Source organism: Pelodiscus sinensis, chromosome 14 (genome assembly GCF_049634645.1).
Source record: "Pelodiscus sinensis isolate JC-2024 chromosome 14, ASM4963464v1, whole genome shotgun sequence".
NCBI lineage: Eukaryota > Metazoa > Chordata > Testudines > Trionychidae > Pelodiscus > Pelodiscus sinensis.
This window is the reverse complement of record NC_134724.1, coordinates 5,235,101-5,250,393: the sequence shown is the minus strand read 5'-3', so window position 1 is coordinate 5,250,393 and position 15,293 is coordinate 5,235,101. Positions and strand designations below refer to the sequence as shown.

At 46.9% G+C, this 15,293-nt stretch overlaps 1 protein-coding gene across 5 annotated transcripts in view; it reads right to left on the bottom strand.

Annotated features, from left to right (window-relative positions):
* The window catches only part of MEGF11 (multiple EGF like domains 11), a 486,582-nt gene that overhangs the window by 46,627 nt on the left and 424,662 nt on the right, over positions 1-15,293 (bottom strand). For 3 of the 5 annotated variants that reach the window (XR_012895692.1, XM_075896882.1, XM_075896878.1), the window contains exons 20-22: positions 12,769-12,897; positions 12,418-12,651; positions 3,666-3,784 (exon numbers count right to left, since the gene is read on the bottom strand). Coding sequence is in view for 3 of the 5 variants with exons in the window: in XM_075896882.1 (XP_075752997.1) it covers positions 3,666-3,784; positions 12,418-12,651; positions 12,769-12,897 (482 nt within the window). In the remaining 2 variants the exon portion in view is untranslated. The remainder of the gene's footprint in view (positions 1-3,665; positions 3,785-12,417; positions 12,652-12,768; positions 12,898-15,293) is intronic. The other 2 variants (XR_012895693.1, XM_075896880.1) reach the window with 1 other exon arrangement.

Sequence of the window (15,293 nt, the reverse complement as noted above, 5' to 3'; positions counted from 1 at the left end):
AAAGGAGGTGGGAGAGGGGAAGAGAGAGGGTGGGAGAGGGGAGGGGGAAATCTGGGTGGAGGGAGCTGGAAGGGGGAAGCAAGGGGAAGAAGGGGGAGGGGAAGCTCAGGGCTCAGGGTTGGGGGTCTCGCCAGACCAACTTGGCTTTCATGCTAACCTGCTCCTGGGTTCGCATGTGGCCTTTGATGGCCAGGGTGGCAGCTATCCTGCCATAGACGGCCGCGTTCTTCCATCTAGTGCGGAGATCATGGAAGTTGGGGGCATCCCCCCCAAACCTGAATAAGGTCTATGATCTCCACCCTGGACCAGGAAGGCGCCCGCCTTCTCCAGCTCCTGTCAGGCTCCTGGGAGCTGGCAGACTGCTCCTGGGGAGTGGTGGAGGGCTGGCTGCCAGTGGCTTGCTGGCTCATGTTTTGGGGACACTGGGTCAGAGGCCCCGGTGGCCACTGCTGGCTCTGGGCTGGCAGGCTTGGAGCTGGCACAGGCACTGTGGCCAGGGTCTACACCTTTAATGTCTCCGGGGCTGGGGGGAGGAGAGTAGGTTTTCCTGGTTGTGCCCAGAGTGGCCACCAGGGCTCCCTGGGAAGGGCTGGAGGCCCCCTATTTCGACTTAAGTGTCTACAGTACTTAATTCAAAATAGCTATTTCGAATTTGGCGTTACTCCTCGTAGAATGAGGTTTACCAAATTCGAAATAAGGGCTCCGCTATTTCGAATTCAATTCAATTCAATTCAATTCGAAATAGTGGTTTGCATGTATAGACGCTATTAAAATTAATTCAAAATAAGGGCTGTTATTTTGAATGAACTTTGCAGTGTAGACATACCCCTGCAAGGACTTCGACTTGAAACTTCACTGATCGAAGGAAGATGGTAACGTAGCGTAACCAGGTGTGCAATGGTCACACCCTGTACAGAGGCACAGAGGCCTTCCGGTTTCCCACCCTGGAGTCAGGAGCTAGGACCCTGCACACGGATGCAGAATTGTTCAGTGTTGGCAACCAGACCAGGCTGCGTGTCTCAAAATCACATTTCTCCCTTCAGAGCTAGTCGCACAATCTGCAAGGCCCAAGCAATTGCCCAGTTCCAGAAAGGATAAATCAGGATATAAGATGCCTACTCCACTCCCACCCTCCCGATCCTGCTGTTGGAGAAGGATGGGGAGGGCTCTAGCAATATTTCTGCTCTTTCTAGTTTCACCGTTGGAAAAGGAGACAGGCTGGTCTCTGTCTGAAGGTCTGGCTTGCAACATGGGGCTGGCCCACAAAAGAGGGTCACTAATGGCTACTTGCTTTGCTCCTGCTTAACACCCACCTTGATTCCCAGTCAGCCTGGCCAACCCCCTGATCTCCCTCCCGTTCAGTAGGACTGACTTGCTGCTGCTGTAAGCTACTCTGAGCGGGGGGAAGTAGGGACAGAGTACAGGAACTGGGGGAGGAGAGGAAGCAGGTGAGAGGAGAGCACAGACAGGACACTGGTAAAGAGATCACAAGGGGATGGAAAAGACAATTAAGAGAGGGGACAACAGGGAGCAGGAAAGAGAGGGAAAAACAAGAGATTGTGTGTGGGAGGAAGGGAGAGGAGAGGAAAGGGGGAGTGGAGACAGAGTCCCAGCACTAGAGAGAAAAAGAGAGTTTCAAAGCTGAACCAAGATTTACATTTACCCACTGACTTCTTCCTTACCTCTCCACCCAGGCTGCCCCTCTGCCCTCCAAACAGGACAGAACAGAACAGAACAGCTCCAGCTCAGTGTCTCTAGGCCTGCTGCCTCTTAGCACACAGGGAGCCTGGTTATAAAGCCACCATTCTCTGGTCTAGACACATTCAACCCCCCCCGGGAATGCCTGTCATTTCCTTCTCGCACTTTTTTGTGCTCTGTCCCTGGATCCATTGTGACCCCAGCCCGCACTGCAAACAGACACACACTCCAGTACTAAATGTGCATCTTTCCCTGCAGAGAGCAGGGATGACATCGGGCACGCTCATTAGGAAATGAAAATCGTTAAGGCAGCCATGAGGGGATTTATTTGTCTAGAACACTGCAGAGAGGAGCAGCACAGGAGAGGCCAACCTGGCTAACAGGATGCTGTAGCACAGTCTCATGAATAAGTAAGCTGGGGGGAGGGAGGGAGAGAGGGGACTAAAAGAAAACCAGGCCATGTATTTGGATAAGGACTCTACTAAAAATATAATCAAACACCGCAACAACCTTTTCAATGAGTGATTGACAGCGGGTGGGAAAGGAAAGGAAATGGTTTCCAATCTGGTCTAAAACTGTTTCTGGGTTTTATTCCCTCCCAGCAGCTGAATATTTTAAGAGGTGAGGTGACAGCAGAATTCACTGCGATTCTTTCTGAAGCATTAGCCGTGAAGGCTGGCACTCGCGAAGATGAGCCTCAATTTTGACAACTATTACCATTTGCACTTTCAATCTGGGGCGTGCAAAAGTGCACCGTGCAGTGCGAGGGTGGGGGGGTCTACAGGCAAAATAATGCACTAGTAACAAAAATGAATTCATCAATCCACTGAAAAGGCATTCCATTCTTTATATAGCTGCCTTCACTTTTCTCAGTGAAAACTGTGGGGCCACATTTTCTATAACATTGGAATGAGATTTGCTTTTAGTAGCCAGGAGGGAGAATGTGTGGAAGTATTTTGCATATCCTTTACAGAAGTATCACTCTTTTCCCCTTAATATTGCCTGGGTGACGTTCTGGTTAGAGGAGCTACATTTGGATCAGAATGACACAGACCAGAATATCATCACGTTTTGAGCAAACACCCCCACTTAAATCAATTACAGCTTTTTCTTAAGATGACCGATGGCTTGGGATGGCCCTACAGGAAGCGTTCTTCTCACCAATGAACAGTGTCTAAATATTATTTTCAAGATATCACCTTCTGAACCCCTTAATTACATGGGGTAGCACTTTTGTCTGCAAACAGTCCAACTGAAGTCCATGGGAATATGTTAAGAAGATACTACACAACTGCCGGGTATTATACTTGAGCTAAAACAACTCCGCCTGAGCAGCAGCAAGTATCAGCAGAGCCGCCGGCACTCCCTTAGAAAAGCACAATGCTCACCACAAGACTAGATAACGCCTTGCAACTTTCCTTTATGCCTGGGTATTCTACACAGGGATCGGTCAGTTATGCAACCACCAGCGAAGTTACATGGCTGACTGCATTTATGGCTCATTAATTTCCTTTTGCCTTATGAAGAAGTGGCTATTTACATTTAAATAAATGACAGTCCAGCTATTTATTGATTTTCCCATGAAGCAAACTCAGATGGCTAAAATGTTGAGGTCTATTGTCCCATAGTTGCTCTTGCTGAAGTTCCAATTACCATGCACAGCGATCACGCAGATACACATATGGGACAGCAGACCTTTTTCGTGTAACTTATTCTGGCGTCTCAGAGGGGTAAACGTGTTAGCCTGTAACTTTAAAAACAACAAGCAGTCTTGTGGCACCTTAGAGACTAACAAATACTGTATATTATATCATGAGCTTCTGTGGGTAAAACCCACTTCATCAGATGAGCGTTAGGCTGGAGTGTTAGGATTCTTCCTTATTCAACTGTTAATCAAAAGGCATTACTTTGGTATATTTCCTTGAACTGATAAGAACATTGCTACAGTGGGGTGTGATAATATCTACCTTACTGGAGCTGTTTCCATCCAGATTATTGGTAAAGAAGCGTGAAGTCACACCACATGACAGGGTATGGTAGCTTGGATTGGAAAAGCAATGTACACTGCTGCTACCTTGAGATATATCTGGGAAGAGAACAAGTCATCACAAAATACTTTGGAAGCCATAAAGACACTTTGGAAGTTGCAAACGGGGAATACACTTTGGGGAAGATCAGGTTCCAGAAACTGATAAGCATATACTAGTAGATATAGCATAAATTTCCAGTCAGTTAAACTATCTTGTATAGTTTGACCTAAGGATGGTGGGGAGTTCTTTACCATTAACATACAAACAATTACAAATCAGCTACAAAAGCAAAATACTGAAGGAACACACAGTTTTATCTTTTTGAAGATCATAAATACAAAATAAAACTATTTTCTGGTAGACAAAGTGCATTATATTTTAAAGATGAAATGCAAAACTATGCAAGGTCAATCTATCATACACTGTCTTCTATAGATTAAACCACCTAGTAGTCAGTTAATGAAAAGAATCATTGAATTAACTTTTAATTACCACCTTTTATTACAATAAGGGTATAATTTTAGAAAGAAGGGTCCTCTAAATGTCTGTACCAATGGGATAAATATATTTTCTATAACTCTTTGACCAAAGGCTTAAAGGAAGGAGTCTTGTACCACTGAAAGGCAAACATCAATAATTGTATTGGTGAGTTAAAGGCACATTTCTGTACTTCTTTTCTTAAGAACACACTCATTGTACAAAATATTTTACCAAGAACAGCATGGTGCCTATATTGGCAGTTCTTCTGTAAACACCAATCTGGATTTTTTTTCCACTTTAACAATACATTGTTGAAATGTGTCTTTGAATGTCGAAGGAAAGGATGATAGGTTAGAAAGATTAAAAAGAAACAGCACAACAGGCAAAGTCCTGCAAAAAGCAAACGGATTAGTTTTACAGACGTGCATACGGGAACATGTACTTTGCTCTGCTGACATCTTGTGGTGATCTAGTTTGCAAAGTATTCACTTGTCAAATGAATGTTTTCATCTGCACTGTGCACCTAACAGAAGTGCTAGGGCAGAGCACAGAGTAAAAAGGCCAAACATGGACTTGCACCTTTGACCCATGCAAACGTAATCAGTTCTTGTTGCCGGATCTCCCAAAGCAATGTAGGGAGCGCTGGACAGCAGCAAATAGACTTTGACTGCAATACAGAGCTGAGCTATTGCATTCAATGTGATGCAACCTTTTAGTTTCAGGTATTTTTGTGAACTGATTGGCAACAAAGTACATCATACAGAGTATTGTGAGTCCAGGCCTGAAGGATTAAAGTTGATGTACTTACATAGCGTCACACCTTACACAGTGTTTTGTTTACAAATCTTTGTATCTAACATCCACCAGCTAGGATCTGTGCATTTGTGTTTAATCATAGCACACCTAACCTCTTTTCTCTAAGCACTCTGGACAGCCCAGGGAGCGATAGAAGCATCTAAATACGTAGACAGACAGATGCACAATGAATATTCAGTATGGACAAGGCCACACACTGCAGGGGACAGGGCAATGAGAAGGAATGCCAGGACCTTGCCATCTCTTCGGACTGGGAGGGGGGGGGAACTTTTTTTGGGTTGGGGGCCGCTGACCCACAGAAAAAATCAGTTGGGGGCCACACACGAGCGAGAAGCAAAAACCCTCCCCAAAAACAAAACAACAAAAAAATAAAAATCTCTCACTGACATGGCCCCCAGCTAGAAGGAGAAAGACACTCCACACATTCTCCTCACACACCAGAGCCTACAGGGCCCAGGCTAGTAGACTTTGTGTGCTCCAGCCCCACGGGGGGACGGTGGGGGAGCAGGAGCCAGGCAAGAGGGGGGCTGCATCTGACCCCCGGGCCTTAGGTTCCCCACCCCTGTTTTAGGACTATAACTCAGTGGCATTTACAATTCAGTGTCACTAGGCACAGCCCCCACTGCACGATTGCAAACGAGAACCGCGACTGGAACACACGTGTGGCAGCCATGACGTGCGCTTCAGAAATACGGTCGTTTTAACCCAGCCTCGAACCTGCTTTGCTGAGAGGCTGGATGCTCCCCAAGATATGTAGGTCCCCCCACTCTCTAAAGACAGAGCTTTCTCCTCGGCAGCCTCTGCAAAAGATCAGATGGGGCAGCACCCTTTAGAGCTTCACAGAAGTACGTGTCAGTATTGAGTACGATGCAGTTCAGTACAGAGTTGGAGCCATAATCTCCTGCCCCACAAATCGATGAAACCAGCAGAGTCATCTGGACAAGTAACCTTCCCTGTTCTCCATGATGCCCTTTCTCTTATCGACAGAAGAATCAGCAGCTAAAAAGCAGCTGACAGAAAGCGTGGCCAGGCTAGATTAAGGACTGCGAGATACATACACGAGTCTGATTCTCCAAAATCCTTTTCTTCCTTCACTGCTGGTGCTGCCACATACCCAGGACAACTTCTATGCAATTCCACTAAGTGGCTGCGTCAGCTGATTCACCTTGATCACCTCAGTCCAACTTCGACACATTTGCTCCCGAAGCACTAATAAATGCTGCCTGAACACACTTCTAGAGCAGATCAACTGCTGTCCCCACTGGAAAACAACCTCTCTCGGGCTGGGCCTGTGTCCGTGCCAAATGGCGAGCAAAGGATTTATATTTATATATGTATAATTCATATTCAGTAAATTATATATATAAAAGGTTCAGATTAAACCGCTCTAATCTGGAACTCTCTGGTCTGGCAACATCTGTGGTCCAGCGTGATTTTAGTTAGCTGGATGGCTACTTATCACGAGTGCGGCCAAGTTTCCCGCTGTCCCATAAAGTTTTTTTACAGCCCCCAGTCCTGGCTGCCAGTGTTCTGTACTGTTATTTAGCTCTAATTTACCCCTCAATGTCTTCTAAGAGCCCAGTGAGAAGTGGAAGGGTTGGTGATGCTGCTAGACAATATCGACCTCCCGTGGTTTGGCAAATTCTCTGGTTTGGCACCGGTAGGGTCCCGAGGGTGCCAGACTAGAGAGGTTCAATCCATAAGAGTTAAACCCAGGAATACTAGTATGGAAGGATCTATCCTGCCAAGGGGCCATGAAGCTGGCTTCTCATCCTTGTGAGAGTTCGGGGGCTCCACTCTGCAAGATTCTGAGCATTCCAGTGCAAACACAGGAAAGCACGTAAGCACCTTTCCAAAGCTCCTGACAGACTCACAAAAGCTTGGATGGTGGCCTGTGTGTTCACCACCTAGCAGGATCAACACCCACCCCACCCCCAGGCTTCAGTGGGACTCTGTGAAAGCATAAAGTCTTGGTGACAACACTGGGACAGCAGAAGAACACCAGGCTTTGCCCACACAGATTCCCCCGTGGAATCAGGCCAAATAACTCAACCTGAGCCCATGGAAGTCGGGCACGTAGTCGACGAGTCCCTCGATTAGTCGCTCCCCCCACCCTTGCTGCCTCTATCAGACAGAGGCAGCGAGAGGGTGGAGCAGGAACCGGTGCTGGGTGGAGCCAGCTTAAAAGCTGGTTCCCTCCAGCACTGTCTCCCCGGGGAGCAGGGGTATAGTGGAGACCAGATGCAAGCCGGGAATCAGCTGACTCCTGGCTCACACCCAGTCCCAGATGCTGCACCTCTGCTTTTTAAAGATATTAAGAGCCTGCTGGTTCTTAACACATTTAAAAGGCTGGTGCACAGCAGGGAGGGGAAGGGGAAACCCAGTGCAAGCTGGGAATCAGCTGGCTGGCTCGCATCGGATCCCCCCACTGCACTTCAGCCTTTTAAATGTATTAACAGCCTGCCAGATCTTAATACATTTAAAAGGCAGAGCCGCGGTGGGGTTAGCTTCCAGAGCCAGGAGCTAACTCCACTGCGACTCCCTTGCTTAGCGACTGACTAATCGCTGGAAATTCCATCGACTAGTCGATTAGCTGATTACATTTAACATCCCTAGTTGGAAGAGAGTATATCGTTCTCATCTTTGGGAGCACAGCCTTGCTTATAAGTTCCGGGGGAACTTCTGCTTTCAGATCCACGTAATGCAGTGTAGCTCCACTATTTTGTTCTCCCTGTCAGGGATGGCTCTCTCTCCCATTTTTAGCCATGCAGATTTGAGAGCAGAGAGTCTCTATTTTACTGCCACATTTTTTGTCCACAGACACAAAATAATCCAAGGCTTGTCTCTGGGGCTCTCTGTTTTAGCGTCTCTACTACTATGGATTTTTGGCCTCATAAATACTTAAAAGCCAAAGCCCTAACTGTCCTTGAGAAGTGAAATCATGTTTGACTTTGGTTACTCTACATCATTGGGCTGCAGGGACAGACTCCAGGCATGGGAGCAGCACTAGGCCACAAAAGGGAACGGCTGAAATAAAGGTCTCACCATCGCCCTTTGTGCACAGCCCAGGGGATAACCATGTTGCGGAGCTCATCGACGGAGCCCTTAGTCATCCAAATTCCCACTTAAGTCCCTGGACATGGAAGCTTCATGTTTCCTGGCAGCATCACTATGGCTAGTTAAGAAACTGCTCCATAGAATCATAGAACTGGAAGGGACCTCGAGAGGTCATCGAGTCCAGTCCCCTGCCCTCACGGCAGGACCAAGCACCCTCATGAAGATCATCCCCGAGAGATGTTTATCTAACCTGCTCTAAATATCTCCAATGATGAAGATTCCACCACCTCCCTAGGCAATTTATTCCAGGGTTTAACCATCCTGATAGTTAGAAAGTTTCTCCTAATGCCCAACCTAAACCTCCCTTGCTACAATTTAAGCCCCTTGCTTCTTGTCCTAGCCTCAGAGGCCAAGGAGAACAATTATTCTCCCTTCTCATTACACCCTTTTGAGTACTTGAAAGCTGCTATCATGTCCCTTCTCAGTCTTTTTTTTCCCCAGACTAAACAAGCCCAATTCTTTCAGTTTTCCCTCATAGCTCATGTTCTCTAGACCTTTATTCATTCTTGTTGCTCTTCTCTGGACCCTCCCCAATTTCTCCACATCTTTCTTGAAATGCGGTGCCCAGAACTGGATACAATACTCCAACTGAGGTCACGCAGGTGTGGAGGACTAGAGAGACACTGTCGGTACCCAGCAGTGGGTAAGAAATGCCCTGATACTCTTGTGCCCTCAATCCATGTACAGAATCCCAGTGTCAGCCTGAGGTGTATGTGATGTAGGTAGTGGCACTGGCGTCCTCCCTCACGGTTCACTGCCCCCGTCCCACCACATACCCCCCCGCCCTCCAGTCAGACTGCCAGCCTATCTGTGCTCCGGTATGAACCTCTAGATCCCTATTTCCTTCTCAGTGCTCCATCCCCTGGCACTCTTGTCTATAAAAGGAGCTGCTGAGCATCCCCAGCTGGTGAGGGAGAGGATCGAGGAGTTAGACAGGCAGAACACAGCTGAGGGGCCCAGTCGTAATTGGTCAGGGAGTTTCATGGAGTCGCCACGTGTTCCTTCACAGAACCCTATGAAAATGAAGGCCAGCTCGGCAGAACTGGTTTTGACGCTACTAGGCAATTTGCACTAAGAGAGCCGGCAGAACAGCCAGGTCAGGCAGCCTGGTGTACCTGCCTACCCACACACAGAGACCAGGGAGGGAGGGGAGGATGTTCTTGTGACCCTGGAGAAAAGGGTTGGTTGACCCAGCTTAGTTGCTGGTTCCTGAGCAACAACCTTTCTATTGTCAAAAAGACACGGAAGGAGAAGTTAACCAACCAAACAAACCCAGACCAAAATCCCAGCTCCAGCTTCCCCCTGGCAGGGTGAGCCAAGCCCCAGTAGCTCCTACTTGGAACAACACAGAGCTGGCACATCAGCCTGACACTGGGCCATCGTGGAGGAGGGCACGACAGTCACATGAAAGAGGATTTATTTTCTATCCTTGCACCAGGCCCTGAAGGTATCCCGGATGCTGCAGCATGTGGAAGATGGAGAGCTCACATATTTGTGCAGCTACCTGGAAGTCACCCGTCTCGATGACCCTTCCCTCTACATGTGCATCTGTTCCAGAGCTAGACCAACAAGACTGGGGCATCCCGTGTGGCAGGATGGAAGGTTACAAGTCAGGCAGGAGAAGAAGAACGTGATGTAAAAAGATTTAGCAGCATGGGAAAGCAAGGCTGCCTCGGTGAGTCCCGGCTACAACAATCATTATGGCTCTGTCTGCGTGGCACGGACAGAAGACCTGTCTGCATGGCGTCACTTCCAGGGGTGAGGGAGGGACTGTCCACTCCCAGCACTAGCAGGTCTTTTGACTTGATGAGGAACGTCAGACAAGGAGGTCATCAGGTTTCACCGACGAGTTCTCCACTGGCAGCAAATCAAAAGAGCAAAGGTGCAATTCTCACTCCCTTGGCTGGCTGGACTGACTCTGCCCAGCAATTCAAAACTTGAGCAATATTTCTCTATTATCCAGTCTGCCACTGGAAAAGATGTGGGTGCCATTCAATATATTCAGTGGAGTAAGCCTCATACACACATTAATAACAAGCCAGCCGGAAAGAAAAGGAATGTCTGAGAGATCAGAGCATTCCTCTCCACTTAGGACAGGACTGACTGGCTTTGACACCACACCTATGCCCCGTGAGCCCCACTGTTGCCACATTTGTCTCGCTGGGGATTCAGAGCGTGGCTCTTCTCATCCTGGTGAAGGGGCAAATTGCACGCCAAGCTGCTCGTCTCGGACAGAGGAGTCCTCTATGACCAGTGTTCCACGTTATGTTCTACCTAAGTCGGCCGCTGCGAAAGAGATGTGATGAAAACCAAACCCCAGAGGTAGGGAGAGGGGCTCCAAGAACTACTGTGGGTGGATTTTGCCTTGTAGCAAAACCAGGTGAGGAAGCCAAGTGGGCCAGAAAAGAGCTCAGACCGAGAGGATGCGAAGCCAAAGTCGGGGATGCTGCATCTCGTTTCTTCTCATCGTTGGGGTTTAGACTAGATGACCCCCCTTCTCACCTTATGATTCTACAATGGCAAAGCATGCACATGACATCAGAACCAAAATTGTGAGGCCTTTGCAGAACCCAGCGCCTGAACACATCCCGGTTGTGAATGAGTCTGACCAGGTCATACTTCATTGCACATGGAGAGGTTTCCTTCTGTGTCTTGCATAGACAGTGATGTCCACAAAATGGCAGCCATTCGCAGCCAAAAGAATTCCTTCTGCACAGGGCATGACTTATCCATGGAGCCTTGCTGGTGACAGCAAGTCAAACACAGCCACGAGTGACAGGACAACAAGTGCCTTTCATCTATCTAGAGGAAAAAGAAGGCAATGCAGGACTGGAGAAAACACGCATGCGAGAGCTATCTCCACCAGTTCCAGAAGCCTCCGTTCACCTCAGGAGCAGGAACGCCAGCCTCTCAGCCATGTAAGGGACAAACCACAGCTAGAGGGCTACTGCTGACAGGGAACTCCCTACTAAGTACAGATGACAGGATACAAGACTGGGGGACAAACTCCCAGCAGAGAATTCACTATGAAGCATCCTACTCAAGGGGTATGTCTACACTACCACCCTAGTTCAAAGTAGGGTGGTTAATGTAGGCAACCGGAGTTGCAAATGAAGCCCGGGATTTGAATTTCCCGGGCTTCATTTGCATATTGCCAGGCGCCGCCATTTTTAAATGTCCGCTAGTTCGGACTCCGTGCCCGCGGCTACACGAGGCACGAACTAGGTAGTTCGGATTAGGCTTCCTATTCCGAACTACCGTTACTCCTCGTGGAACAAGGGGCGGTTGAGAAGAAGGTGTCACCGGGTGGGAGGGGGGCAAATCTTCCCTTCCAAATTAGAAGATGCCACTGTCAGATAAAATCCTACAGTTATTACAGTCATCCTGTTCTTCACTACATCCTGTAGCTGCTCACATGGGAAATGCCTGTTGACTTCAGCAGGGAATGCAGCCCGTATATGACAGGGGTGGGCAAGAGAGCCTCTCTGGGCTGGATTCGGCCCGCCAAGTGGGTTGATCTAGCCTGTGGAGACCCTGCCACTCCTCCATGCCCAGGCCAGTCAGGGCCTCCTCCTCCACCAAAGGCATGCGGTGCTTAGAGTGAACCGCCAGCTGGCATTTCACTCTAAGTGCCACACGCCACTTGCAGGGCCGGGCGGGGAGCAAGAGACTTTGTGCGCTCCCCCACCCCCACACCCTGATTGACCTGGGAGCAGGGGGGAGCACACAAAGTCTCTCCTGCCGCCAGGTGCCTAGAGGGAATCGCCGGCTGTTCAGAACAGCTGGTGGTTCTCTCTGGGGGCGAGGCAGGGGTAAAGACTTCATGAGCTTCCCCACCTCCAGGCCAATCAGGGTCTGTGGGCAGGGAAGCATGGAAATGTCCTGGCCCCGCCCCTTTCGTGTGAGGCCCCGCCCCTTCAAGGACAGCTTGGGGCCACTTCAAAAATTGTGAAGCAGCCCCCCCGCCTAAAACGATTGCCCACCCCTGCTGTAAAAGCTGCAGGATTGAGCCCTCTCTATTTACCACTGCGCACACATGCCATGGTTCCTAGCACTATCCTGTAGTCATTTTTCCATACGCTAGCCAGTTGATATCACCTGTGTTTTAGGTGTGCCCCCCAAAACCCTGGCTAGTGTAAAAACCCACAGCCTTTGGGGGAAGAATATCAGTACAATTATTCCACAGACCAACGGCTGCATATTGTACACAACAAACTCATTTTTCCAACCAAGAGTAATGTGAATCTCCAGTTGATTAACATAAAAAGACCCTTACCAGAAAGTGAGTAATCTGTATTAGTCATCCTCATGGCTGGAGTGTAAGATACACTTGGCATGTCGTGCCCCTTTTCCTTCTGTTTCCGTCGATACCACACAAACAGTGCCAGCAAAACCATAATAATTAGAAGGAGAATAATAATTCCAATGATTGCTCCCACAGAGTGCCTCTCTGATCCGAGAGCGGGGCTAATTTTAGTATAGGGATTTAATTCTTCCATCATGAGAGCCGCTGTTAAAAATAAATCACAACATTCTGTAAATGGAATGGCACAATTCATATCTGAAGGTCTGTTTTTTTAAAGACGTACATCTTTTTTTTTTTAAAGGGCACAGAATTTCATCGTACCTTGATCACACCGGATTCCTTTGAAGCCTGAACTACAGTAGCATGTACCAGTGACATGATCGCATGTAGCGTTATTCATGCATTCGCATAGCTGTTTGCAACCGTATCCAAACGATCCAGGTGGACACTCTGTCAATTTAAATAAAAGGATTGGAGAGAAATGTATTACTTTTCTCAAGAAAGGGGGAAAATCTGAGCTTGGTGTCAATGGGGCTAGGAGTTCACCCATAGCATTCAAATTAATATTTTAATCCAGGAGGTAAATATACTTTATTTATTGTTCCCTGGTACAATGTTACCTTTCTATCAACCCATTGCTTCTTGTCTTTTACTGTGGATTGTAAGGTCTTTGGGGGCAGGGTCTGTCTTTTTGTTGTGTGTTTGTACAGCACCTAGATCAATGGGACTTGGGTACTCATCTAGGGCTCCTAGGAGCTGTGCTAACACAAATAAACAACAACAATAATACCTTGGGGTGCTATTTATTGGGTTTTAATTTTCCTTCCAGTCTGATGGGATGTCATGGGGACAAAATCTACAGGGTCCTACAAAAATGAAAAAACCTCCCTAACAATTACAGTAAATGACTACAGCATTTAACAGAGAATGGAGGTCCATTCTACAGAATTTCAGAAGATATTTAAAAATTCTAGACAGAGGTTATAAATCTCCATTACGTGCTGTCGAACTTTTCCAGATGGGTTGGAAATGGTAATTTTTAATGTATATTTATAAGACTCCAATAGATTTTTACTAAAAGACCACATCCATTCATAATTACCTCCACTAATACCGAGAGAGAGACATAATTGTGCAGATAGAATTACAAAACTGAGCCTCTGAATGGTTTGGTTAGCTCTGCTTATATGATATTAGACTTCCTGTATTTCTATCACAGACAAAATGATTGAATGTCTAACTGAGAAATTTATTCATACAATTACCATGATGGCCTATTACAATAAATCTGTAGGCAGCTTATTATGCTTCTTCAGGCAACATTCAATAACAAATTGAAAGAAAGCCCGTAAACAAGTTCTGGCAACTCCTATTACTTTCTATAGAGAAGGTGCTTTATTGAATACATATACAACTGCTATGTTTCTTTATAATAAATGCTACTGGTTTTAAGCTACGACTTCCTACATTTTACTATGAACAAGTGACACAGCATGATGACACCTTCCCAAGTCAACTCTAGATAAGTCACTTCTTGTAGACAAACATTAATATTAAGTAGTGAAAATTAGCCAATATCTGCATAAGGATTTGTAATATTTAATAAGCAGTAAGACTCTATGTCTCTCTCTCTCTCTCTCTCTCTCTCTCTCTCTCATGATGCATGCAAACTCCTAGATGAAAAAAATTGTTTAATTAGTGCGCAGTCTGATACCAACCCAATGATTAAGTTTTCAGAGTGAGGTACAAAAAAGGTTCTTTGATTTGTATGCTCCCATTATTATGACTAACCTCAGTGAGGTTCCAAGAAAATCTAGCCTTTCATAAGGAAATCAAGAATGTTGAGAGTTATATAGTAAATATATATATAAAAGAAGATGTGGGAAGCATTAGGTTTCAGGGCATAAGGCACACTCCAGTTAATGGGGAAGGAAGCTTTCAGAAGGCAAGTTATCCCCATTAACGCCAATTGCATCTTCCTCTGCTACATTTGGTACTTGCCACCACTGATGACAATATGCTGGACTGTTTCGGTAGGGCATTTCTGATGTGCTTATGTTCCTATTGCACACACAGTTGCAATAAGTGTGAATGCAAATGGACAACATGCTAATTAGCCTCTTGTATGCCATCTGAGTGTACCGAACAAACCAGTTACACAGACACACATGTTCTTGCGTGGACACGCAGGCAAACATATTAATGCATCTCATCAACATATGCACAGACATTCAGAAGGATGAATGTAAGAACATATTCTTAGAAGCTCTTGGGGTATGTCTACACTACCCCGCTAGTTCGAACTAGCGGGGTAATGTATGCATACCGAACGTGCAAATGAAGCCCGGGATTTGAATTTCCCAGGCTTTATTTGCATAAGCCGGCCGGCGCCATTTTTAAATGCCGGCTTGTTCGAACCCCATGCCGCGCGGCTACACATAGTTCGGAATGGCTAGCTAGTTCGAACTATCTAGCCCGTGCCGCGTGTAGCCGCGCGGCACGGGGTTCGAACAAGCCGGCATTTAAAAATGGCGCTGGCCGGCTTATGCAAATAAAGCCCGGGAAATTCAAATCCCAGGCTTCATTTGCACGTTCGGTATGCATACATTACCCCGCTAGTTCGAACTAGCGGGGTAGTGTAGACATACCCTTGGGTATTATTTTCTAGGATTTTATTGCCATTCTGGCAGAAATCACCTGAGGAAGAGCTCTGTGCAAACTCAAAAGCTTGTTTCTTTCACCCACAGAAGCTGGTCCAATAAAAGATAATGCCCCATCCTCTTTGTTTCTACAATATCAGCTAGGCACATATCGGCTTGCAAAAGTAACCCACCTGGCATTTCAAA